The following is a 27,040-nucleotide window of genomic DNA, read 5'->3' on the forward strand; positions in this document are numbered from 1 at the left end:
CCCCATTTTCTCCTCCTTACTCTTGAACTTTCCCCAATTCTCCCCTCGCCCTTTTCTTTCTCACACATTTATTTCCCCAATCCCCCACTTCCTAATGTGCTGCTGCTTCTTCCCTCCTACTCCTCTGCCAGCAAAAAAAAAGCGAGGATTGTTTTGTTTGCATTTTCTGGTGTTTATGTTGCAGGTTCCCCCTAAACAGCTCCCTTCCATTTAAAAAAGGTTATCTCTTTGCTTGCTTGCTGCCCCACTCCCTGTGATAAAAAGGCAGAGATTAGTGGGATGGGGGCTTAGGGGGTGGGCGGCTTCTGTGCCACAATAGGGGAAATGGAAGGTGGAAAATTTAACTGGCCACCTTATGATGAAATGGGAAGTTAGATAATTGTGACTAAATTGTTGACTATCCTCAACCTTTCTGTTTTGTTCCTATACTTCAGAGTGCCGCTATACCCAAATGGGTGAGTTACACATTATACAACCCCCCTCCCAAGTCATTCCTATAATTGTGGGGTGGGAATGAGGAGGAGGGGGAGCTTGTCAGTAAACAGTGCAAGCAAATGTGTGTCTGTCCACATGTAAGCCCTACTAAATTAAGTGGGGCTTACTCCCAGGAAAGTCAGGGATTTCCACACAGTGGGGTCAATGTTGCCAGCCTTCGTGTCATGTTTGCAGACATCTTTGTAATGCAGAGTTGGTCTGTCAATGGACCTGGTGCCTGAAGCCAGCTCCCCCTAGAGCACATCCTTAGAGAAACTGCCATTTCCATTCTGTGGACATGACCAAACCAGTGTAGATGTTGCTATTTAATATGTGGTTGGCCAAATGTTATTGTGTGGTACAGAGGCATATAAACTGCAGGTCCATATTAAGTGTACTGCTTCTGTTTCAAACTTTCATGCAAATTAGGAACTGGGAATGGTGTGCTACGCACAAAGCATCTCGTTCTGAAGCATAGGAAATGCTGTGTGAGTAGCAGAAACCTCTGTCCGGTTTGCACAAAGAAGAACTACTGTTATATTTGTAATGATACTTCTGCTGGGGCTCTGCCTTTGTTGTGAGTATATTAAGGGTTAGCAGGGGGTCCATTTAAAGTGGAGTGATTTATAATATAATATAAATAATCATGTTTATTTATCTAGTCAATTGGTGCTTGGAGCATTTTATAAAATGGAATTATATGATAGTCGGGATTATAATGAAAAAGGAGCCACTCTTCCAGAGTTGCTGAATTCCTTTGCCAAATCTGTATAAACTACAAAAATTTTCCAGCATGCTGAAACATTCTGTAGCTCCTTCATATTTGTTTGTTTGCTTTTGTTTGTTTTATAAACTGTCTGTCATCCAAGGATCAGAGGGCAGTTTACAGTATAAAAACACAAAAATACATAACATAATAACAAACTAAACACACAACAACAACAACAACAACCATTTCCCATCTTTGTCAGTCATCCAAGGACTTGGCTACAAAAAGCAATTGCTGGAAAATTGTGAGTGGAGATTCTTGTTCAATCTCATTTTTGTGTGTGCAAATGCTACAGTAGTGAGTAGGTCTTTAAGAAACAATGGGGAAAGTTTATAATTTATTTGAAAAGCTATTGTAAACAACTACAGTGGTACCTCAGGTTAAGTACTTAATTGGTTCCTGAAGTCCGTACTTAACCCGAAGCGTACTTAACCTGAAGTGAACTTTCCCATTGAAAGTAATGGAATGTGGATTAATCCGTTCCAGATGATGAAAAGCACCCCCAAAACAGCAATTTAACATGAATTTTACTGTCTTAACGAGACCATTGATCCATAAAATGAAGGCAATAATCAATGTACAGTGGTACCTCGGGTTAAGTAAATAAATGGTTCCGGAAGTCCGTATTTAACCTGAAGCGTACTTAACCTGAAGCGAACTTTCCCATTGAAAGTAATGGAAAGTGGATTAATCTGTTTACTTCCAGGTCCGCGGAGTACTTAACCTGAAAGTACTCAACCTGAAGCGTACTTAACCCGAGTACTTAACCTGCTGCCTTTTAAAGAGGTCAAAATCAGTATTTCCTTGCTACTAAAAGCTTATTATGGTATGTTCACTTTTAAAGGTATTCATCTCACAAGGCAACAGACTTGTCCCACCCCAGGTAAGTGTCGCTCTCATTATGGGAGCTGTTTACCTTTTTGCAAAAAAAGAAGTGCTTTTTCCACCTCACTGCTATTTATACACCACCTCTTTGCCACTATTCTCCTACTAATATAGATGTGGGAAGTTTTGGAAATGGTGCTACCTCCTTAAAAGGGTAACATGACTTGGACCCTAGACAGACAGGAAAAACAGCTTTAGTTTTGTAATGACTGTTTTTTGGTGTGCAAATAGCTCATCCAGTAGAAGTATATTTAAAGAGCCTTCCCTCTATGTAGATATTTGAGGGCATCTAAGAACCAAACTAGATGTACACATGTTTAATAGACTGGCACACTTTTAGTTTGGTCTAGAGGGGCTTGTTTATGAGCAGTATTATGTGCAGTGGTGTAGTATGGTAGGGCACAGGGGTGGTTGCCCCAGGCAGGAAATTGTTAAGGGCACAAAATTTCAACACCCGGTGGTGCTTCAATACAGCTGTGTGCTTCTATCACTGGGCTCCATTGCAAACGGCTTCTACATGCAAACTGAAAGTGATCTCTCCAGACAATGGAATGACTCTTCTTATCTCTGTGGCTGCGATCTCTTGGGTGATGTGGATGCCATTAGGCAGCTGAATGCACAGGCGTACTCCATCCATTTCCACCCCTCTACATGGCCCTGGGGACTGGCAATCCATGCTACACCACTGACTATGTGAACATCTAACAGAGTGGGATCTGAATGGATTATCTATCCAGGTTTTTTGTGGAGCACAGTGTAGTTCATCAAACACATGCAGTAAGTACTGCTGGTGGCAGTGCAGGAGGTTATTAGAAAGATGTGACTACTTAGTATTGATTAATGAGAACTCTTGCACCATAGCTATAGAGGTGACTGCCAATATACTATTATAGGAGTGCTATAATATCAGTTGTGTCCTAATTCAAGGTACACAATCATTCTCAAGTTGCATGAAGATTTTAAAAAAAATTTAAAGCTATTCATCTCACAATGCAACAGACTTGTCACACCCCAGGTAAGTGCTGCTCCCATTGTGGGACGCAAGGAGAAGGAGTTTACCCTTCTGCTCCATCATGGTCCCAAAATCATTTATCAGCAGCTTCTATTTGCATTAGAAGCTAAGCTCCATTTGGTACGAATTGGAACTTTCATATTTGTATGCAATTTATTGGGTTGTTTTCTCATTCCTACAGGTACTCTTACCAAACCAAACATATTTCTGGAAACCTCACCCAGTGATGAAGCAGATGAAGTTTTGGTTAAGTGTCAAATACCACCAGTCTCTCCTTTTACCAAAATTATTCTCTGTGAAGACGGGGTAGAAATCAAAAGTCAGAAGCAAAGGGATGCAATATTTTTATATAAATTCTCTTATAAAATATCAAGAGCAAGTACAAGACAGCTTTCGTGCATGTACCAGAACAAGGATAAAAACAACCAGGTGAATAATTCCTCTCCAAGTGATGCCAGGAACCTTTATATTTCAGGTAAGAAAACTACAAATGAAATAGATTTTATAGAAAATTGTAATATTCTTGGTGAATCAAGAATGGAAATTTCCTGTTGTGATACATTAATGCTACCCAAAATGCCTTGAGTTTATTTCCTTCAGGCTTCAACTACTTTTATTGCTGCTGCTCTTCCTCATTTCTGTTTCTTTTTTAGAAAGGGGGACTTGGAGAATAGACTCCAATGAAGATTTCAGGATACATGCAGGTAATTATGCTAATTATGCACTCTCCTATCAAACTGAGCCATGGCTTTCCTAGCTCCTTATTAGAAGGAGTGATTGTAGCAAGTGAGAAGCCACAGCAAAATATCTAAGGTAAACTTTGCCCCTAACATTAGGCTTATGGTGCTGTTTAGGGCTTGTGAGAAGGAAAATGACACCTTTGTATTGCTCATCCTTCAGAATGCTTAGGTTCAGGGACCCCTCCTCTCTCCCCCCAGCATAACTGCTTTACTGCTGTTTATGTGAAAACAGTTTCTGCTATTCGTCCCACCATAATTCTCCCTATATGATACTTCAAAGGGGCTCAAGAGGCTGGTTTCTTCTTCCCCACTGACAGCCTCATGGTCCTGGATGCCAATGAATCGTCTCAGTTCATGTTTTATATAAAAGTAGCAGACCCGGCCACGCGTTGCTGTGGGTTTTTTGGGGGGGGAGTATTGATGTCATTTGTGTTTTGAATGGTAATGGTTGCATAACTTGTTTTTGGTTAGTGTTTTGATGTAATATGCTTTTCCGGATGTATGAACTTTGTCCTTGGATTTGTTGTTTTAATTTATTTTCTTATGATTGTTTGCTGTGCCTGGCTCAGGGTCCTTGTTTCCTAGGAAAGGGGGAGGATGTGTCCGTTCCCCCCTGGACTATGTGTTTTTTCCTCCCTCCCCCCTTTGTTGTGTCTCATCCCTGTGATTACTCCCATCCTGCAGCGACCCATGATGTATCCTGTCCCCCTACCCCTACCCTGTGGCTCCCCCCACCCTACATCAGGCCATGACCTTTTTGGGCCCCTCCTCACCCACCCCCCCCCCAGGGCTCCACTCGGGATAGTATTTAAAGTAGAGTACAGGCCTAGTCTGTAGGCTGTATAGTTGAGGCCTAGTCTGTAAAGTGGAGCCTAGGCCTAGTCTGTAGGCTGTAAAGTAGAGCCAAGGCCTAGTCTGTGAAGTAGAGTCGAGGCCTAGTCTGTAGGCTGTAAAGTATAGGTGAGGCCTAGTCTGTAGGTTGTAAAGTAGAGCTGAGGCCTAGTTTGTAGGCTTTAAAGTAGAGCCAAGGCCTAGTCTGTTGGCCTTGGCTTGGGCTAGTATTTAAATGCGAGGTGAGGCCTCTGCCCTGTATCTCCATTCCTTGGCTGTGTATTGTCTGGTAATGGCCGCCTTGGTGGTTTCAGTTGCTCGGTTGATGGTGTCATTATTTGGCACAGCCCTTCAGAACTTTTGCTGATGACAGCGTGCAATCTGCTTTTCTACTGGATGCTGCTGGAGTCTTCAGAGCTTCTGCTGGTGATGTCTAATTTGTGCACCACTTTTTGTGTTTAATCATTATTTTAGGTATGAAAGGTGTGCTTTGGGGGGGGGATTATGCCAGATCCCTCCCTGATGGGCAAGGTACACTTTGTCCTAATTTGATGCAATTCGGTTCAGCGGTTACGGTGAAAGGCTGGGACATCTGCGCACGCAGTGGTAACATTGTTTTATATATAGATATATCCACTTCTGCATACCTGGGAAGTCCCAGAGTGTGCTGAAGCCACTACCTTATATGTGGTTGGCCCTGTTTCATTTTCAAATATGTAGACTCATGAAGTTTGAAATTCAAATACAAAACGACAATGATAATACTTTAACAAGCCGAGTAGAAAATGAGTCCATTCTCAACCTCATATAAAGTGGTTCTAGTAATATATGTACAGATATACCAACAATATCCCACAAGTCCACAGGTCACATACATATCAGAGCTGCCCATTGTAAATCTTACATAAACCCATATCTGGATTTCACCAGCTGTTTAGCTGGGTTTTTATGTTGAAGGTGGGATAAATGGGGGTGGGAATTCGTTTAATTTTAGGGGGGCGGTGTTTCTGTTTCTTGTTTAGTTTCTATTTTATTTAGTTTATATTTTGGTTTTAAGGGAAGAGGGTCAGGGCTGCCTGGGAGTGGGCCCCAGCCAAGAGAATAGCAGCTGGGGCAGGTTCCGCTGGGGGGGGGGGGAATGTATTGGGACACCCGATCTCAGTGATCACAGGCAGGAGGTTGAGTTACTCTGAGGCCAGACCATGTCATTACCGAGGAGGCAGGCTTAGTTGTTGTTTGAGGACTATCCCTGCCTCCAGGTCTGGTCCTGACCAGAAGGATATTGGAATCAGCAATATGACCTGAAGGTGCTGCTGTGCAATGCCAGGTCAATGATTAATGAGACCACTGCCATCCATGACTTGATCCTGGATGGGGGACTAGACCTGGCATGTGTGACAGAGACTTGGTTGGATGAAGCAGATGGGCCTGTGCTTGCTGCTGCTTGTCCACCAGTTTTCTCTTACACACAGCAACCCAGGTCATATGGGCGGGGAGGGGGTACTGTAGTGGTTTTTAGGAAGTCGTTAGCTTGCACCAGGTGTCCTGTTGGGAAGACCCAGTTTTCTGAGTGCATGTTGGGCAATAGGGGCAGTAGAGGATTCCTTTTGGTGTACCGACCTCCCTGCTGCACCAAGGATTCTCTGGCCGAGCTGCTTCAGGTCATGGTGGATGTGCTCCTGGAGACACCTACTGTAGTTTGGTTGTCCAAGTTAATTTTAACATCCATGCCAACACAACCTTACAAGGGGCCACTCGGGACTTCGTGGAAAGCATGGCCTCCATGGGGCTGTCCCTGAATAGGTTTGGCTCAACTCAGACCTGGTGTTTACCTCTATGGATGTGTAAAAGTGAAACAAAAGAAGTGCCATGGTCAGATCACTTCTTGGTGCAACTGCAGAGAGGTGGGACTGATTTGGATTGTTCCCCCCCACTTAATGGATTCAAATGGTTTCCAGAGAGTGATTGGGGATGTTTTCTCCCATGTTGATGGCCTTTCAGCTGATTCCCTGGTGGCCTGCTGGAATGCGGAGTTAACCAGGGCTATCAACTATCTGTCTCCGAAGTGCCCTCTTTGATTGCATGGACCCTGGACAGCCCTGTGGTTTTCCCCGGAGCTACAGGTTACGTGTATAGTTTTAGATGAAAATTTCCTTTTATTCTCTGTTGTCCATTGTAAAGGCCTTTGGCTATATACAATAAAAATTGATTGATTGATTGATTGATTGATTGATAGTATTTGAGAGAATCAATAGGAGTATATAATCAGAGTAGGGAAAGTGTTATGATACGCTTGTACATTCTTCCCAAAAGCATCAAACCATAGGGAACTTGTTAATGTTTATTTGCTGATTTATCTCCCTGTCTCTGCTCATATCTGAATAGACACCCAAACCTTTCTGCTTTTTTTTCTAGTCGATCCAGGTCAGACAATACCTCCCTATATTTGGATTCTCTGTTCCTCATTGGTGCTTCTTCTCCTGGTATCTCTGCCAATCATCACCTATTTCATGGAGAAGTATAATTGCTCCTTGGCTGGACCTAGAAACTAGGAAATTCCATTAGAAGTAGAAAATGCCTCCAGACTGTTCTTTGTCTGTCCTCCTAACCTCACCCATTTATTCACTTACAATAATGTTTCCAGTATTTTACTAAGTCCAGTTCAAGTGCTGGTTTTGACCTTTAAGGTTCCAATAAATGGCTTGGGTTCATGATATCTGGTAGGCTTCCCAGAAGTTTTTATAGCAGGTACTGAAAACAATAGAGCAAAGGTGTCTGCATGGTATTAATGGACATCGTCAATGGATAGCCTTTTGTCTGCTGGGATTTATATTATTTGCTGCTTATTTTAACATGCCGATGTTTTAAAATATTATCTGTATTTCTGCCAAATAAATTGTTTAGCTATTGTGTCGCTTTGTATTGTGCCATATTTCTATAATATGTTAGCCACCTGGTGTGTGCTATGTTTACAAAGACCAAATTCTATGTAAATGAGCAGAGAAATATGTAGACAGATAGAAAAACAATTATATAGGGATCCTCAGTAGACTATGGTGGGGAACCTTTGGGGTCCAACCCTATTAGCCAACTTTGATAGATGGACCAGGCAACCCACCTGTCCATCACATGACATAATTCTGTTAAAATCCCTTCATAAGGTTCCCAAATATGGGAAACTCAAATCAGGGAGGGTTGGCAGCCCTATGTTTGTCAAGCCACCTCCAAAACTAAGGACTCAAAAGAAGAGGAGATCTACCCTGAGCTTTCTTATGAAATGCTGCATTTTGTTGTTTTTTCCCTCAGACCAGCTTCAAACAGAAATGAGAAAAAGAATGACATAGCTGCATTTTAAGTCAGTGATGCGTATACAACCAGAGTATGTCATAACCACATTTAACCATTTTCCCAGTAGAATTATAGTACAATCTATTACCTTGGCAAGTGATAAAAATGTACCTTGCATTTTTCATGCAGGGTGTTCTTATTTATACCATGGTTTTTTGAGTCCCAGGAACTACCAGGAGGGCAAAAGTTCAACCAGTGACACAATTTACAGTGGTACCTCTGGTTATGAACTAAATTAGTTCCGGAGGTCCGTTCTTAAGCTGATACCATTTTCATCCTGAGGCGCGCTTTCTCTAATGGGGCCTCCCGGTGTGCGCACGCCTCTGGGGTTCACATCCTGGGGCAAAGTTCACAACCAGGAGCAGCTACTTCCGGGTTAGCAGAGCTTGTTACCCAAAGCGTTCCTAACCAGAAGCGTTTATAACCAGAGGTACCACTGTAATATCCAAGGGTGTGGGAACTAACTTGCATGTAATGGGAGGGAGACAAAGAAACAGGTCATAATCCAAAAATATTTCATGAACTGCTCATCGCCCACCCACACCGAGGCCGTTTAGGGCTTTAAAGGTCAGCACCAACACTTTGAATTGTGCTCAGAAACCTACTGGGAGCCAATGAAGAAGAAGAGGAGTTTGGATTTGATATCCCGCTTTATCACTACCCGAAGGAGTCTCAAAGCGGCTAACAATCTCCTTTCCCTTCCTCCCCCACAACAGACACCCTGTGAGGTGGGTGGGGCTGCGAGACTTCAGAGAAGTGTGACTAGCCCAAAGTCACCCAGCAGCTGCATATGGAGGAGCGGAGACACGAACCCGGGTCCCCAGATTTCGAGTCTACCGCTCTTAACCACTACACCATACTGGCTCTTTCAGGACCGGTGTTATATGGTCTCGGTGGCCACTCACAGTCACCAGTCTAGCTGCCACATTCTGGATTAGTTGTAGTTTCTGGGTCACCTTCAAAGGTAGCCCCACATAGAGTGCATTGCATGGGATAGTCCAAGCGAGAGATAACTAGAGCATGCACCACTCTGGCAAGACAGTCTGCGGGCAGGTAGAGTCTCAGCCTGCGTACCAGATGGAGCTGATAAACAGCTGCCCTGGACACAGAATTGACCTGTGCCTCCATGGACAGCTATGAGTCCAAAATGACTCCCAGGCTGCGCACCTAGTCCTTCAGGGGCACAGTTACCCTATTCAGGACCAGGGAGTCCTCCACACCTGGCCGTCTCCTGTCTCCCACAAACAGTACTTCCGTCTTGTCAGGATTCAATCTCAATCTGTTAGCCACCATCCATTCTCCAACCGCCTCCAGACACTCACACAGGACCTTCACCGCCTTCACTGGTTCTGATTTAAAAGAGAGGTAGAGCTGGGTGTTGTCAGGAGTATGGGCAGGAGTCAGGCTCAGGAGCCTGTAGTGCTTGCAGGACTGGGGCCTGCCTCAGCTTGTGCTAGAGAAGCAAGGAGTGGCCACTCAGGTGAAGCCACTTGATAACTCACTGCACCTGGTGGCAAGAGCTGGGAGGGATAAAAGCTCAGCATTTCCCTTCAGCTCTTTGCCACAGCAACGCGATCCCTGCCTTGTTGCATCTGGCCTCCTGTTCCTTGATCCTTCGCCTTGATCCTTGGACCTTCATCCTGCTCCTCAACCCTTGGACCTTCGCCTTGCTCCTCGACCCTTGGACTTTTGCCTTGCCAACACCTTGCTCCTTGACTCCCAGACCTTCGCCTCCGCCTTGCTCCTTGACCCTGCGACTGATTGCTGCTGGACCCTCAGCCTTGCACCTGTTCCTGCTTCTACACCACCATCTTGCCTCTGGTCCTGACGACCACAGCCAGGGCTTAAACCGCCCACCGACCGGACCATGACAGGTATCATCTGCATACTGATGAACACCCAGCCCAAACCCCCTGATGATCTCTCCCAGTGGCTGCATGTAGATGTTAAAAAGCATGGGGGAGAGGACAGAACCCTGAGGCACCCCACAATTGAGAGCCCATGGGTCTGAACACTCATCCCCCAACACCACTTTCTGAACACGGCCCAGGAGGAAGGAGCGGAACCACTGTATGACAGTGCCCCTAGCTCCCAAGCCCTCTAGACGGTCCAGAAGGATGTTATGGTCGATGGTGTCAAAAGCCGCTGAGAGATCCAGCAGAACTAGGAAAGAGCTCTCACCTTTGTCCCTAGTCCGCCGGAGATCATCAACCAGTGCGACCAAGGCAGTTTCAATCCCATGATGAGGCCTGAATCCCGACTGGAAGGGATCCAAATGGTCCGCTTATTCCAGGCATGCCTGGAGTTGTTAAGCAACCACTTGCTCAATCACCTTGCCCAGGAATGGAAGATTTGAGACTGGGCGATAGTTGGCCATATTGGCCACATCTAAAGACGGTTTTTTAAGAAGCAGTTTAATAACCACCTCTTTCAGCGGGTCTGGGAAAGCTCCCTCACAGAGAGAAGCATTCACCAACCCGCGAAGTCCATCGCCCAGCCCTTCCCTGGCTTTTATAAGCCATGATGGGCAAGGGTCAAGGAGACAGGTGGTTGGTTTCACTCGTCCAAGCAGACTGTCCACATCCTCGGAGGTAACAGATTGGAATTGATCCCACACAACTTGACTAAACAGGACTCTAGCACTCCCCGGCCCCGGCCCTGCTCCCACGGTGGAGTCTACCTCTTCCCAAATCTGAGCGACTTTATCTGCAAAAAAACTTTGCAAAATCATTGCAGGAGATCATGTGGCCTGTACTGGGCCCCGATGGAGCAGGTAGTTCTGCTAAATTGCGAACCACCTGAAAGAGTCTCCTGCTGCTGCCGGTCAGCTTCAGAATGAGTTATCGGCCACCGGCGCTCTAGCCGTCTCAGCGATTGTTTCATTGCCCTCAGATCCATGGAGAATCACGGGGCTGTCCGGGCTCCATGCAATCGGAGAGGGCGATTCGGAGCCAAACAGTCAATAGCCCTAGTTAACTCCACATTCCAGCGAACCACCAGGGAATCGGCTGAAAGGCCATCAACATGGGATAAAGCATCCCCTACCACTCTCTCGAAACCATTTGGATCCATTAGGTGGCGGGGGCGGAACCATCCGAATCGGTCCCACCTCCCTGCAGAGGGGAAGGGTCGCGGAGAAGTCCAGTTGCACCAGGTAGTGATCTGACCATGGCACTTCGTTAGTTTCGCTTTTACTTAGTGTCAGATCACCAACATCCATAGAGGTAAACACCAGGTCCAAGGCATGTCCGCAGCTATGAGTTGGGCCAGACTTATTCAGGGACAGCCCCATGGAGGCCATGCTTTCCACAAAGTCCCGAGCGGCCCCTTGTAAGGTCGAGTTGGCATGGATGTTAAAATCGCCTAGGACAACCAAACTAGGTATCTCCAGGAGAACATCCACCACAACCTGAAGCAGCTTGGGCAGGGAATCATTGGTGCAGCGAGGAGGTTGGTACACCAAAAAGAATCCTGTACTGCCCCTATTGCCCAACTTCCAGAACATGCACTCAGAGAACTGGGTCTTCGCAGTAGGACGCCTGGTGTAAACTAATGACTTCCTAAAAATCACTGCAACCCCCCGCCCACAAGGCCTGGGTTGCTGTGCGTAAGAGAAACCTGGTGGACAAGCAACAGCAAGGACAGGCCCATTTCTTCATCCAACCAAGTCTCTGTTACACATGCCAGGTCAAGTCCTCCATCCATGATCAAGTCATGGGTGGCATTGGTCTTATGGATCATTGACCTGGCATTGCACAGCAACACAATCAGGTCGTTTGGGTACCCCTTGCTGATTCCAGTATCCATCCGGTCAAGACCAGAACCGGAGGCCGGGATAGTCTTCAAACAACGACTAAGCCTGCCTCCTCGGTAATGACGTCGTCTAGCAATTTTTCTTGCTAGAATGCCCAGCACTATTCCCACTACTTTGCCTTCCATGGGAAGTATATTGGCTTGTCATGCCAAGCATTATTCCTTGAGAAGACTTGTTTTGTATCAGAGGTTCTGCCAAAGGGCTTGGGAATCTAATATAGATTACAGTATCTGTAATGGACTCCTGTATTCTGAAGGCTTGTCAAAACTACAATGTCATCTAAAGTAGCAGAAGCTCTATCTACACATTGCATTCTGATCTGTACTGTAGGTATGTATGATAACTGCCAATTATCGCTATGGTACATTGAGATACCTTCCAATGACTGTCTGAAAAAAGTAGAGTGAATTACAGAAATCGATTAGTTTCTTGGGGGGGATTACCAGTGGATATCACCTGTTATTCTTGCAAAGGATTATTGCATCTGAACCAGGAAGTTGCATCCTGATTCTTTTTCATACATAATAAGAAGGGGGGCACTTCAGAATACCAGTGTGTGCTTCTCTATGAGTATGTGTCTTACATACTGAATTGGGCAGAACAGAAGGTGAGAAGCAGCAGGGTGCCAAATTATGGGTTCACACAGGATGCTGCCAAAATTTGAAAGATCAAAGTCTGCCCATAGGTCCAAGGAAGGGCTTCTTTCAGGGCAGCCTTTGATTACCTGCCTCCTTTACAGCAGGTGGGCCTGTGCCTTCCCAAAACTTGGCATTTTAAATTTAACAATTCTAAAATTATTATTATTATTCAAATTACAGTAATCAAATCAATAGAATTTACAACATTTATGCAGTCACTGAAATTTACTTTCCCTATTTATACATGCTTACAAGGAAAACTAGGCTTTGAATCATTTATATTTTTTAAATTACATTTTATTAAGTTTCAACGTTTTTAACATATACAGTCAAAACACAGTTTCATCTTTTATTTTTGTTTATGCGCACACACCCATTTTCCATGGAATTGTTGTTTCTCTCCTGCTGCTGCACTCTATCTTCTACCTATCGAATCATAACCACAGTATTATAATCTAATCTATTATATTTCTAATCTAATCTAACCATTTCATCTTTTGTCTCCCATTCTAATATCAAGTTATACATTTTTGAAATTTGTTTTTTCTTTTCCTTCAAGTAAAATCTTTTCAAAATCAGAACTTCATTCTATAAACTTTTTAAATTACTCATTAATTTCATAATATTGAAACCAATCTATTACCCATTCTCGGATTTCTTCAAACTTTTTCAGTTTGCATACATTTCCAGAAAAATACAGTATGTCTCTATATCTGCCCCAATTCTCCATCATATTAAGTTTATTTTGTGTACAGTGGAACCTCGGTTTATGAACACCTCAGTTTACGAATTTTTGGTTTATGAACACCGCGGACCCATCTGGAACGAATTAATTCATTTTCCATTACTTTCAATGGGAAAGTTCACTTCAGTTTATGAACGCTTCAGTTTATGAACAGACTTCCGGAACCAATTGTGTTCATAAACCGAGGTACCACTGTACTAGTTTCTACAGGGTTTAGCCATAAAAAGTGTTTCCCTTCCAAGTAGATATTGGTATTTTGTCCACACTCCATATGCTTTGAATCATTACTGCTTCTTAGATGGGGGAACATGATGGAATTTATTGATGCCATTGGGTCTACTCTGTTTCTCTCATTTTTTGGCACCTGGATTAATACCACTATCCTGGTTAAATAAAAGCTAATTCTGAGCTATTCCAGGCCTAGCTGGTATGTTTTCCCATTCTATAGCCACAATCACTCTTCCAAATTCAATGGAAGAATCCTTAGTGGGGAACTATCTAGCTCTGCAGTCGCAGATCCTGTGGAGAAGAAGGGATAAAGCTCCCCATCACCAAGTGATTTATAAGTGTGCAATTTCCTATGACTGCAGACATCATAAAAAGATAAGCTTCCAGCTGATATATCTAGGAATATTCCTAATTTTGTAAGCTTTCCGTTCACTTTCTGGCGGGTCCATTGCTCTGTCCAAGCCCAGTAATCTTTCCCATTATCACATCCTATGACCCAGTAGCCATTCTCAGGAGACAGGGTGATCTCCCCCTTTCTAGAAGCGGTTGCAGAGGCAACTCCCAAGTCCCAGGTTTTATTATTACCAATCTCCACCTCCCAGTAATGTTTGCCTTTTGAAAATCCATGTTTTGCCAGAATGAATGTGTGGGAGTCAAACCGCTCCTCCCAGTCAGAAACCTTAGAAACAGTTCCTGTGTTCCAAACTCTTTTGCCATCTTCAGACACTTGTAGCTTTGGGTGAGCTGTCCTGGGGTCCAAGATCACATCAACTGCAACAAAAAGAAAGACTTTGATTCAAAGGCACAGACTTAAAAGAAAATGAGAAATTGTTAACATATTAATTAAGTAAGGCGGTCTGTGGGCATCTCTCCTTTAAGTCACCAGTCTGTGGACCACACACTCATCTGTCTGCCAGACAGCTGCATATTCCTGCCTTGCAGGGAGTTGGACTAGCTGATCCTCAGGGTCACTTGCAACTCTACAATTCTATGATTCTTTGATATGATGACTGATACATATTTCTATCCAAGCTTTCTGCATTGCATGATTTACCCTCTCTCTACAACAATGTGATTCTTCTATATTCCTCTCCTTATGCTTTATCCATCTGCAACATGCTTAATGTGCTAAGCACATTGTATTCTGGTCACATGAAAGGTGTTCATCCTCACTTTTGCATGTGCTTACCTGTCAATCCATTTCCACATTGATCTACCCTTCCTGTATGCCTATTGTATAAACACATTGTATAAAGTATTTCCCCTCAAAATGTGCATTTAAAAATGTTCCTGCTTTTCTTAACCCAAACAGTATTAGATAAGAACAGTGGTACCTCTGGATGCGAACGGGAGCCATTCCGGAGCCCCATACGCAACCAGAGTAGTACGCAACCTGAAGCACCGAATCTGCACATGCTCAGCGCGTCTGCGCATGTGCAAATCGCCGAACCCGGAAGTAACCCGTTCCAGCACTTCCGGGTTCGGCGCGTTCATAACCCATGATGTATGCAATCCGCAGCAAACATAACCAGAGGTATGGCTGTAAACCCATCCAGTAGGTATGGATCTGGACTACAACTCCCATCAGCCCCAAACAGTATGACCAAAAGCCAGTGGTGATGGGATATGCAGTCTAGCACCTTCTGGCAGCACACAGGTTGAGCTACCCATTATAGGATTATTTGAAGAAGCCCAATATCCAATATCCATTCTGCACATAATTTTGCCTCCTTCTCACCTCTGTAGAAGCGGGCATCTGAGAATTCTGTGAATAAAAGAATGAACATAAAGGTTTCATTGGCAAGCATGTGATGGGTACTTTTAGCAGTGCTTTTTTTTTCTTAAAAAATGTTTGGGGTACTCTCATTTTGACTCAAAAAAATCAAGATTTTATAGTTCAAATCGGGGGAAATAAATACAGTAAATGGATTCACAAAATGTTTAGGGGTATGTGTAGTACCCCTGCGCCCCCCAGAAAAAAAGCACTGATTTTTACTCATTCTACAACCTACAAAACAGGCACAATTTTTTTTTTTGCTCAGTTAAAATATTTCTCCTCTACCCTTCCATGGATCCTAAGGCAGTATACAAAAGGGTGAATAAAGGGTGGGTGGATTTAATAAACCATCCTTGGTCAAAAGACCACAATCAAAACAATTATTATAATAAATATTTCATAAAAATATATTCTAAAAGTTAGTACCTACTCATGTCAGGCACAACTATAAAGCATAATATAATATATTTCTAAGATGAGGGAAATGCAGCACTCACAGCTTTTTCAAAACTCTGCACAGATACGAAATGAAATTTAGCAACTGCTGAAATCCCCTTATGTCCAAAACTGATGAAAATTTGAGAATACAAAACCTTGAAGTGTGTCTCCTCTTTGGACACACCCTTTTTTGTTAATTCCTGGACTAAGTGCAAAGAAAATGGGGAAATGAAGTGGTTGTGGCATGTGTGGCATTTTTATGATTCAGGAATATTTATTTTCGCAACAGATATCGTATACAAAATGTTAGACTACTTGCCTTTTTCGATCTTCAAGATTTCTGCAAAAGAAAATTTGCATGGCTTACAAATGAAGAACCTCAATCAAAATTAAAAAGAAAATCAAATTCCAAAAAAATCAGTTTATACTGTAATGTCTTCGCTTATCAAGTTATCTAGAATTGGTAACAAAGACTTGTACCCAAAGGACCTCCTCCACTGATGGAAGTCTTATTCTGTTAAATGTTTAATTTATGTTTTAAAATTTGCATATTGTATATTTTATTGCTGTAAGATGCTTTGATACCTCTATAGGATATGCATTTTATAATAAATAAATAAATATAATATCCCTTCCATCCATCGGAGCAAGAGAACCTTTGGTTCAGGTTGAGTCAAAATGAAGGGGAGGAGGGTAAAGGGGAAAATATTTTAAGTTGGTGAATTGCTTGCATCGGTGATTTTTTTCTTAAGTCTTTGGTGTCAAAAGCACCAGTTTTCTCTTTTCCAATTTTTAGAGACATTCGCCGAAGCAGGGTGCAGGCTAGGACCCAGATCCTGATAGGCGGGAGTGTCGCGAATTCCTTCACGGCGCTTTAGCAGAAATGTTAAGAGTTCCAGGTTCTTTAGTGCAGTATATTTATTGTGAGCTATATACAGGGGCGGCTCGCCCATTGGCCCTAGTGGCGTGGGGCACCGGGGCGCTGAGGGGTGCCTCAGCAAGTGGGGGAGCTGCACGGCGGCCTCCCTTTCCCTCCTCCTGGACGCCCGCCAGCCGCGCCGCTTGGGGAAGAGAGGTAAACGAGCGGAGCAGGGGCACTAGGACCCTGTTCCACTCCGCAGCGACAGGGTCATCCCTCACCCCGGCGCTGTGTTTCATTGTTAGAGGCGATTCCACATGGCAGCACCTCTACCAATGAAACACAGTGCCCTGTTGGCAGGAAGGAAATGGCCGTGGACCCAGCAAGCGTTGGAGTCGCGGGAGATGGCCGGGAAGGCCCTGGTGCAGCGCGGCCAGTGCCCAGGCACCCCGGCCCGCTGGGAGAAGGGAGGAAGGCCGTGCGGAGCAGCGGCGCCCCTCCCCCACTCAATCCGGCATTGGACAGGCGGGCGGCCTCCGGCATAGCGTGGCCCCGCTGTGAGGTGCGGAGGCCACCGTGAGGCTCCCGCTGCCTGGCACGCCAGATAAGAGCTTTCCTTTTTTTAAAAAAAAAAGTGGGGGGGGGCACCCAAGGGATCCCTGCACCAGGGTGCCCGATGACCTTAAGACGCTACTGGCTATATACAAATATCTACAGGTAGTTCATACACGAGCACTTCATACACTGTCTAAACCTCTCACTGACCACACCCTTCTACAACACCACCACACTCACTGCTGGAAAGGTTTCCCTTTTAAACTGATGACAGCCAATCAACTGACAGCACATTACTGCTGAGTCATTCTGACCCAGCACTCCTATAGAAAGTATTGCATCAGCCAGTTTCACTTTACTAGTACAGTCAGGCCTGCAGACTTACTATCTCACAAAGCATTCTGTGGATCCCAACAGGGAGGGGGGTTATGCCCCCACCGCCTGTCAGGAAGGGCACCACTGTTCCAACTCCACCATCAGAGCCCCAGGGAAGCCTCTGCCATCCTGCAATGCCGCCGCACCGAGGGGTGAGCGGACTTGTACAAATCAAAACCAAACTAGTTCTGGGCCAATTTCAAAGTTCTAGCAGACCCAAGCTGCTCAGTAACCCTCCCACCCCGCCCACATACCTACCTTTTTATTAATCTAGCATATTTCCTTTTAATTGTTGAATGATTCTGTGTACATTATGGCAGCCTTTGGCTATGTGCAATAAAACTGACTGACTGACACTTGGATTCTACATGTTCAAAAACTGAAAGATTTTGGAAGACTTACCAATCCTTGCCTTTAATAAATCTGCAAAAGAGGGGGGTATAAAAAAAAGAAAGACTTACATTTCTTTTCCAATTTATGATTTATAGAGACAGCAAGCACTTCCAGCTGCCATTGCAAGACCAAGTATGGTGTTTGGCAATGACACAACATTCATTGCACAGTTCAAAACCAATCTATACACATGATGCCCCTATTTTCATGAGAGAAATGTTGGAGGGTATGATATAGTTCTGGGGCATGTTCAAAGTTCTAGCAGACGAAAGCTGCTCAGTAAACATATATGGAATGGCAAAATGGAGGAAATCACTTGGATTCTGCATGTTCAAAAACTTAAAGATTTTGCAAGACTTACCATTCTCTGCTATTAATTCACCTGCAAAAGAGGTGGAGGGGTGAAAAAAGAAAGAATTACATTTCCTTTCCGATTTATAGAGACAGCGAGCACTACTAGCTGCCATTTCTCCTCAGCAGGTTATGACAATATCACTATGTCAGATCCAAGTATTGCTGCTTGGCAATGACACTGCATTTGTTGTACAGAACCAAACTAAATTAGACACGTAGTCCTGGGGCATGCACAAAGTTCCAGCAGACCCAAGCTATTCCCCCCACACCTCCCAGCACATAGGATGGCAAAAATGGAGAAAGTCATTTGGATTTGCATGTTCTTCAAACCTGAAAGATTTTGCAAGACCTTGCAAGATTTTGCACTAAAAGCAATACAGTACAATGAGAGTACTGGGAGCCATTCAAAATCAGGGTGCCTGTGACACATCAGTATTTATAGAAAGACACTTTGGGGAACACATACAGTGGAACCTCGGTTTATGAACACCTCGGTTTATGAATTTTCAGTTTACGAACGCCACGGACCCATCTGGAATGGATTAATTCACTTTCCATTACTTTCAATAGGAAAGTTCGCTTCAGTTTATGAACGCTTCAGTTTATGAACAGACTTCCGGAACCAATTACACCCATTCTTCGGGTTAAGTACGCTTCAGGTTGAGTACTCCGCGGACCCGTTTGGAACGGATTAATCCGCTTTCCATTACTTTCAATGGGAAAGTTCGCTTCAGTTTATGAACGCTTCAGTTTAAGTACTTTGCGGACCGTCTGGAACGGATTAATTCACTTTCCATTACTTTCAATGGGAAAGTTCACTTCAGTTTATGAACAGACTTCCGGAACCAATTGTGTTCATAAACCAAGATACCACTGTATAAAAACTGTTCTGAAAATGTTTTTTTTAAAGTGTTTTTAAAAATACATTGAATTTTCCATAAGGCTCACCATTGCTATCTATTGTCACATTGTATATTGCACTTAAAATGTTTGATTAGCAGCCAGGGCCATCTCTAGGCCTGGGCTGGGTGGCGCAATGCGCCAGGGCGCCTGGCCACCAGGGGCGCTGCTGCGCCCGCCAGACAGCTGATGTCTGAGCCCTATGGCTCCGCTGCTGCCTCCTCTCCTTCAACCCGTGGGAATCCCCTCAGCCACTGCCTGCCGAGCCGCTGTCGCCTGTGGGAGCAGTGGTGGTGGGAGTGGCTCCCGAGGGGCCTCCTCTACATCTGGTGCCCGCTGCCCCACCACCACCACTCCCGGGGCACAGGCGGCGGCGTGGCAACCGCCTTCTGCTCCTCGGGCCACTGAGAGCACAGCAAGAGAGCGCAGGCGGAGGCAGCGGTGGATAGGTCAGCCGGCCAGGGAACAAGCAGCGCACTGCAGGACCCGGAATTCACCGCTCATGCTTGTTTCCTCCGGTGCGGATGGCAGCTGCAGGGCCACGCGGCCTCCGGGCTGGGGAGGTGGCGGGAGCTGGCTGCGGCAGAGAGGGGTCGGCGGCGTGACCTGGGCTGGCAGCGGGACGTCGCGCAGCAGGTGAGGGGCAGCGGGAAGCCTGGGCTGGTGGCGCTGGGGACCCTAAGCCAGGGCGAGAGAGAGCAACTTGGGGAAAGGGAGGGGGCGCCGGAGGGACCTTTGCGCCACGGCACTGGATTTGCTTAAGACGGCCCTGTTAGCAGCTGTATAGCTGAGTCCTTTATCTGAATGGGGAATTGATTTTAAATGTTTTTTCTTCTTTTACTACTAAACTGAGACAGTGTGTTGGGGGACAGGAAGTTCTTCTGTATTTTCTCCTTACATTGTTCATTATGGAAATAATAAATAATTTTTATAAGAAACCAATGTCCCTGGGCATGTCAGGTCTTGATGGTATTTCATAAATATTTTAGATATTTTCATGCAAACCCCACCACCACCACCACCAGCACCTTAGCCTCTCATATATAACATGCAAAATTTCACTGCGGAGAGGTACATCCTCAAAACCCAGTACTCTGAGAAGGTCTAGCTATATTGAATTCAGTGTGCCTGGAGGCAGGAGCCCCACACACTCTGTAGCCATACTTTGAAAAAGAAGAGGAGAAGAAGAGGAGCAGGAGGAGTCCCATTAAATACTGAAATAATAATAATAATAATAATAATAGTAATAATAATAATAATAATAATAATAATAATAATAATAATAATAATAATTTATTATTTATACCCCGCCCATCTGGCTGGGTTTCCCCAGCCACTCTGGGTGGCTTCCAACAGAAAAATAAAATACAATAATGGATTAAACATTAAAAGCCTCCCTAAACAGGGCTGCCTTCAGGTGCCTTCTAAAAGTCTGGTAGTTGTTTTTCTGTTTGACATTTGATGGGAGGGCGTTCCACAGGGCGGGCGCCACTACCGAGAAGGCCCTCTGCCTAGTTCCCTGCAACTTGGCTTCTCGCAACGAGGGAACCGCCAGAAGGCCCTCGGTGCTGGACCTCAGTGTCCGGGCAAAACGATGGGGGTGGAGACGCTCCTTCAGGTATACTGGACCGAGGCCATTTAGGGCTTTAAAGGTCAGCACCAACACTTTGAACTGTGCTCGGAAACGTACTGGGAGCCAATGTAGATCTTTCAAGACCGGTGTTATGTGGTCTCGGCGGCCGCTCCCAGTCACCAGTCTAGCTGCTGCATTCTGGATTAATTGTAGTTTCCGGGTCACCTTCAAAGGTAGCCCCACATAGAGCGCATTGCAGTAGTCCAAGCGGGAGATAACCAGAGCATGCACCACTCTGGCGAGACACCCCACAAGTGAGAGCCCAGGGGTCCGAACACTCATCCCCCACCACCACTTTATGAACACGGCCGAGGAGGAAGGAGTGGAACCACTGTATGACAGTATTAGAGTAACTCAAGAAGGAAAATCACCTTCAGACCCACCATATTGTGAAATCTTACATTTCTCTGGAAAAACAAGAATACAAATACAGATAGATATTATTACTCCATTTTTTAAAGCAGGTGTTTTATATAGGAGCATCCTGGGAGCCTACGTGCAGAAGAGGAAAGAGAGCAACAATTCTCCCAAAGTGGTCTAGAAAAGACAGGTAGGCCTCCTATTCTTCCCCTCAGCCTTGCCCCAGCCTGGCTCAAAATGAGGAGTGTGCAGCTGCACAGGTACAAGCCCTCAGTCAGCCTGGACTTGGGTATTCATAAAGCTGAAGAGAACAAACCGGCCTGTGGTTTGCTTGTCTTCAGCATGGAGCAGAATCGAGAGAGGCAGTTCAGCCGGGAGGATAATATGTCCTGTGCTGTACAACATCCAATTCCCTCCACAAAAGTTCCTTTCCTTGGCAAGGGGAAATTCCCTCATCGCCACTGTTGTGTATTAAAGTAATAGCACAGCCAAGTATGTATTGTAATATAGAGTTCATTGTATTGTATTACAGAGTTTATTTGAATGTATATGTTCCAGAGGGAACATCTATCATTTGCTGGTTCAGAGTGCAGGATTTGGATCCGCTGCTGGATTGGTTTCCGCTGGAGGGAACCCTTGCCATTGGTTCCCGCCAAAATGTATCTTTTCCCTGCTAGTTCTCTGTTACTATATACCAGTAAGCCCCAGTTTTCCCCATTCCCTGTGTTCTGGCTCTTACTTGTTCTTTGAAGTAAAGAGATGTTGTACCAGATCCTCGCCTCCTGTTTCTTATTTGCACTGAGCTGAAATCACTGAAGACCCACTACACAACAGCCACTAAAATGCCTGAGGGGACTTGGGTTCAGAAGGTGTACTGTGATGCACAACGTTGGTCTGGGGAGATTGGATCAGGTGCATTTGCGTCATTGCCTGCTCGCCCCCAGCCCCTTTCCTAACCACAACAATTCCTCTGCCTTTCTTTCAGGACTAATCCTCCTTTCCCTATACACTTCCTTCTAATGGTACTTCCTTTTCAAATCTGAATGGGTGTTTGCATGCACAGCTTTGCTTTAACTTTATTCACTGTACAGTGGTGCTGGTTTTCAGTGCTTTGAAGCATAAATGTAAATACATAAACATCCAGAAGCACATCATTAGATTAACTCAAGTAGGAACCTTACCTGGTATTTTTATTCTGCTTTCTTCACTGTCTCTACTTTGTGAATTCTTACATTTGTCTGGAAAAGGAACACAGAAAGGCAATGCATGTTTATGGGTGAAATGGGCTCTATGTTTTCCATTACTAATACAGGATGATAAGGTAGCAGGAAAATGGTTGGCATGGCAAATTAAGACATGTTATTAAACCTAAAATGCGGGAAAGCACTGGGACCGGATGGAATTACTGCAAAATATTATAAAGAAATGAGTTACACCCTATTTGTACCTTTCAAAGAAGTAATGAACAATATATTAAGAAAAGGAGAATTGCCAGAGATATGGAAAGAAGCATACCCAAATAAAAATGGGTAACATATGAAATGTTACTCAAAAATGATGGCAATAAATGGAAATTAAAATCATACGAAGGGGATTTGTTAATGATTGGTTGCACTACTACGAAATTAATGAGATGTTTAAGGATGATATGAAGAAAAGTGGATTTGGAAATACCAAATCAAAATTTGAAATGAAAATATTGAATAACAAATATAAAACATTGTCAAAAATGTATGAAATATTGCTGGAATGGCATCTGAAAGATGAAGAGGTAAAGTCGGTAATGATTCATTGGGCTAAAGATTTTGGGTATAATATGAAGTTAGAAGACTGGGGAAAATATGGAAAGAAGGAATAAAATTTACAGCATGTAATGCCTTAAGAGAAAATGTGATGAACATGATGTATAGATGGTACATTAAACCGGTGAAGTTAGCCAAACTCTATAAGGTAGATAATAAATGCTGGATATGTAAGGGTAAAGAAGGTACCTTTTATCATATGTGGTGGGAATGTAAGAAAGTGAAATGCTTCTGGGATATGATATATAATGAAATTAAGAAAATGTTGAAATATACATATATTAAAAAACCGGAAGCTTTTCTACTGGGAATTGTAGGTACAGACATTAACAGACAAGATACCAAGCTTTTCCTATACGCAACAACCGCAGCAAGAATTTTATTAGCAGTGGAAACAAGAGGAATTACCGACAAAGGAAGAATGGCAAAACAGAAATGTCAAAAAAGTCAAAATAAAAGAAAATAATTTATACCCCACCCATCTGGCTGGGTTTCCCCAACCACCCTGGGTGGCTCCCAACAGAATATTAAAAACACAATAAAGAAGGTAGTAAATGAATTACATCTTTCTAGGCTTCATTGCCCCATATTTTCATTTTCAGTGTATCCTACATTATGGAACATTGCATGTTTAAATATGTGGACTGTGGCTAAGGACAGGCTCACTTTCTCTTAGTTTCTCATTTCTCATTTCTCTCATCTTCCCTTTAGCCCATTTTCTCATCAGTTTGTTTTGGACAACTGGAGATATATAGATAGCTAATCTGCACAAGAATTTGTGCAGATTCTTGTGCATTTTTCCTAATACACATATTTTTCCTTACAATAGTAGGCCTAATATAATCTATTTTTGTACATTAATCTCCCTATTGTAAATATTTTTGTATTTACTTTCCCTAATATACGTTTTAATATGCAACTTGTAACTTATATTATTTATTTAATCACTTCAAATATTATTTAATATACATTGGTACCTCTAGTTGCGGACACAATCCGTTCTGGGAGGCCTTTCACACCCCTAAAAGTTTGCAACTAGAGCGGCGCTTCTGCGCATGTGCGAAACACGCAGAACGCGTCTGCACGTGCATGCGCGGTGAAACCCGGAAGTATACACAACATTCGCAACCCGAAAATCCACAGCATGAAGTGAACGCAACTGGAGGTATGACAGTAATTTTACATATACAGTACCATAATCTGTGTGCCCCCCCCCCCACTCTCCCCACACAGGACAGAGTAATCATCATTACCTGAAGCAGAGAGACTTAAGGTATTCAGAAATGGTCTTTCATTATGTGATGCCCTTAAACCTGCAGATAGAGATCCAAAAAGCAAAGTAAAAATAGAAAATGAGTGAATTTTTCATCACCAATAGAAACCTTTCAAATCCTGCTTCGCAGTCAGCTCCAGGTTCAATTCCTTGTACTTCAAGTCGTTCAAATTTGGCCACAACCAATGTGAGGAGGTCATCATGCACTTACACTGACCAGCTGACACACCTAAGACAGGTATAAACCTGGATTTGTGGTCCCAAAAATTGCACCCACCAGTGGTCACTCAATGAATAACGGACAAACATACTCCCACAATCCCTCACTTTTCGGAGACGATGACTCCAACAGAGAGCAAACCGCACGGAGACCAAGCTGCTCCTCAGGGAACCAAGCCCGCCTCGGAGATTGCACATCCGAGACCAGGCCGCTCCCCAGGGACCCGCGCCCACCCAGGAGATCACGTACCAGCGACCCCCCCCCCCGACCAAGCCCGCCCAGGAGATCACATACCAGCAACCCCCTCCCCCCAACCAAGCCCACTCCACACACACCCCACGGATCGCGCCCCTGCCGATTCCGCCGCCTCGCACGACATCCTCCCACCCCGAACAAGCCCACTCCACACACACACACCCCACGGATTCCCCCCCCCCGCCGATTCCGCCGCCTTGCACAACGTCCTCCCACCCCGAACAAGCCCACTCCACACACACACACCACACGGATTCCGCCCTCGCCGATCTCGATGTCTCCCTGACCACCCGATCGTACCCCCGCCAATTCCGCCGCCTCGCACGACCTCCCCCCACCCCCACGGACCAGGCTGCCTCCACAACAGGCCTAGCCCTCTGCAAACTACCTCCCGCGACCCCCTCCCCCCTGAACAACCCCACCCAACACCCCACGGATCACACCCCCACTGATCCCAACAGCTATCAGTCTGTCAATCACCCACTCCCTCCACCCTTCTGGGTAATACCTCCCCCCCACCATCTGACTATATATAAGTGTCTGGGGACTTCTGCTTCAGTGCATGCACACGAAAGCTCATACCTATGACAAACTTAGTTGGTCTCTAAGGTGCTGCTGGAAGGAATTTTTAAATTTGTTTCGACTACCGTGTTTCTCCGAAAATAAGACACCAACTTGTATTTATTTTTCCTCAAAAAAAAAACACAGTGGCTTATTTTCAGGGGATGTCTTTTTTATTATTATTAAGTATGGTACAGTTTAACCTACAAGGTTAAACTGCCTATTGCTATGGCTTATTTTGGGGTATGGCTTATTTTCGGAGAAATCCGGTACGTCAGACCAACACGGCTACCTACCTGTAACTGTGACTAATAAAGTTAGTGCAACTACGATTGCAACTAAAATTATACATTCCATGAGAGCCATGTCTCTTGTTCCTCTTCAGGCTGTTCTGATCTGAAATAATAGCAACAATGCCAGCAAAAATAAATATGTGTCAATAACATGAAATTGGTTTCTGTTACATTCGCGCAAATGCAAAAACAGCCCACCTGATTCAAAATTAAGGAAGAGCACATTTAACCTATTTTGTATAACTGTAACTACCACTGCTATCTGCCTTTCTGCCTGGCTGTTTCAGAGGGATCAAAAATGGCTGGAACTGGCCTTTTACTGAGGATGAACTGCTATAAGAAAGGTGGGGAAAGCTTTTTTAAAAATAAAATTGTCGTCGTAGTCATCTCAATCATCTCCATCTTTTAAGAAAATGTTATAAGCAAAAATAAGATAAACACAACCCATTTTACAACAAGAGGTCACTCACACAAATAGTGCAACAAGGCTGGTGCTTACTCTGCACCTAGTGCACTCCCACAGCTGGTGTGAAAAGCTGTGTACATGAAACATTAACCACAATATAGATCTACCCTGAACTTCCTTATGAAATGCTGCATTTTGATGTTTTTTCCCCTCAGACCAGCTTCAAACTGAAATGAGAAAAAGAATGACATAGCTGCATTTTAAGCCAGTGATGCATATACAGCCAGAGTATGTAACCATAACCACATTTAACAATTTCCCCAATAGAATTATAATGCAATCTATTACCTTGACAAGTGCTAAAAATGTATCTTGCATTTTTCATGCAGGGTGTTCTTATTGAGACCATGATTTTTTGAGTCCCAGAAACTACCAGGAGAGCGAAAGTTCAATCAATGACACAATTTAATATACAAGGGTGTGTGAACTAACTTGCATATAATGGGAGGGAGACAAAGAAACAGGTCATAATCCAAAAATATTTCATGAACTGCTCACCGCCCCCCCCCCCTTTTAAACAATATATCACCCATTTTCATATTATTTGGGGAGAGAAAACAAGGAAAATGTACCTTTTCCTGAGCATTAGAAGTAATCCCAAAGTTCAGTCCCCAGCTACTGAAATGAGAATTGCATTCGACACGTATTTTGTTGTGGCACAAATGAAAGTGAGAGTAGACAAATCATAAAGCACATATTTGTCTTGAACATTGACCAGGAAAACTTAAGGATTAGTTACCTATTAATACACAGATCTTTGTTTGCAAGAACTCCCTTTTGAAAGAGATCTTTGTTTGCAAGAACTCCCTTTTAACACACATGTAACTGGTTTGTAACTGAGAAAATATGCTAGCAGAAACAGGGCCGGCTCTACATAGATCCCCGGTGGCGCAGTGCACCACAGCGGGGGGCTGGTAAGCTGGGCCCCGGCCTGGCAAGGAGGGCGCCGCGCAGCAAAGCCGCACGGAAACCAATTGCGCCCTGCGAGGGCGGGGCGGGCGGCGGAGCGATCTCCGCCCCTCAGCACCAGGGCGCGCGAGCT

General features: G+C 44.4%; 1 protein-coding gene across 1 annotated transcript; it reads right to left on the reverse strand.

Moving 5' to 3' along the window:
- Positions 1–10,608: 10,608 nt before the first annotated feature.
- On the reverse strand, positions 10,609–26,616 carry LOC118095085 (butyrophilin subfamily 3 member A1-like). The gene is made up of 9 exons (XM_035136043.2): positions 26,571–26,616; positions 25,536–25,635; positions 24,184–24,243; positions 22,310–22,366; positions 18,243–18,263; positions 17,891–17,911; positions 16,019–16,039; positions 15,223–15,249; positions 10,609–14,255 (listed from the first exon to the last, which is right to left on the reverse strand). Exons 2-9 carry the CDS (start codon positions 25,603–25,605, stop codon positions 13,711–13,713), a joined length of 822 nt encoding a protein of 273 aa, XP_034991934.1. The 5' UTR covers positions 25,606–25,635; positions 26,571–26,616; the 3' UTR covers positions 10,609–13,710.
- Between the last annotated feature and the right edge of the window lie 424 nt (positions 26,617–27,040).

The sequence above is a fragment of the Zootoca vivipara genome, chromosome 13, assembly GCF_963506605.1.
Source record: "Zootoca vivipara chromosome 13, rZooViv1.1, whole genome shotgun sequence".
Lineage (NCBI taxonomy): Eukaryota > Metazoa > Chordata > Lepidosauria > Squamata > Lacertidae > Zootoca > Zootoca vivipara.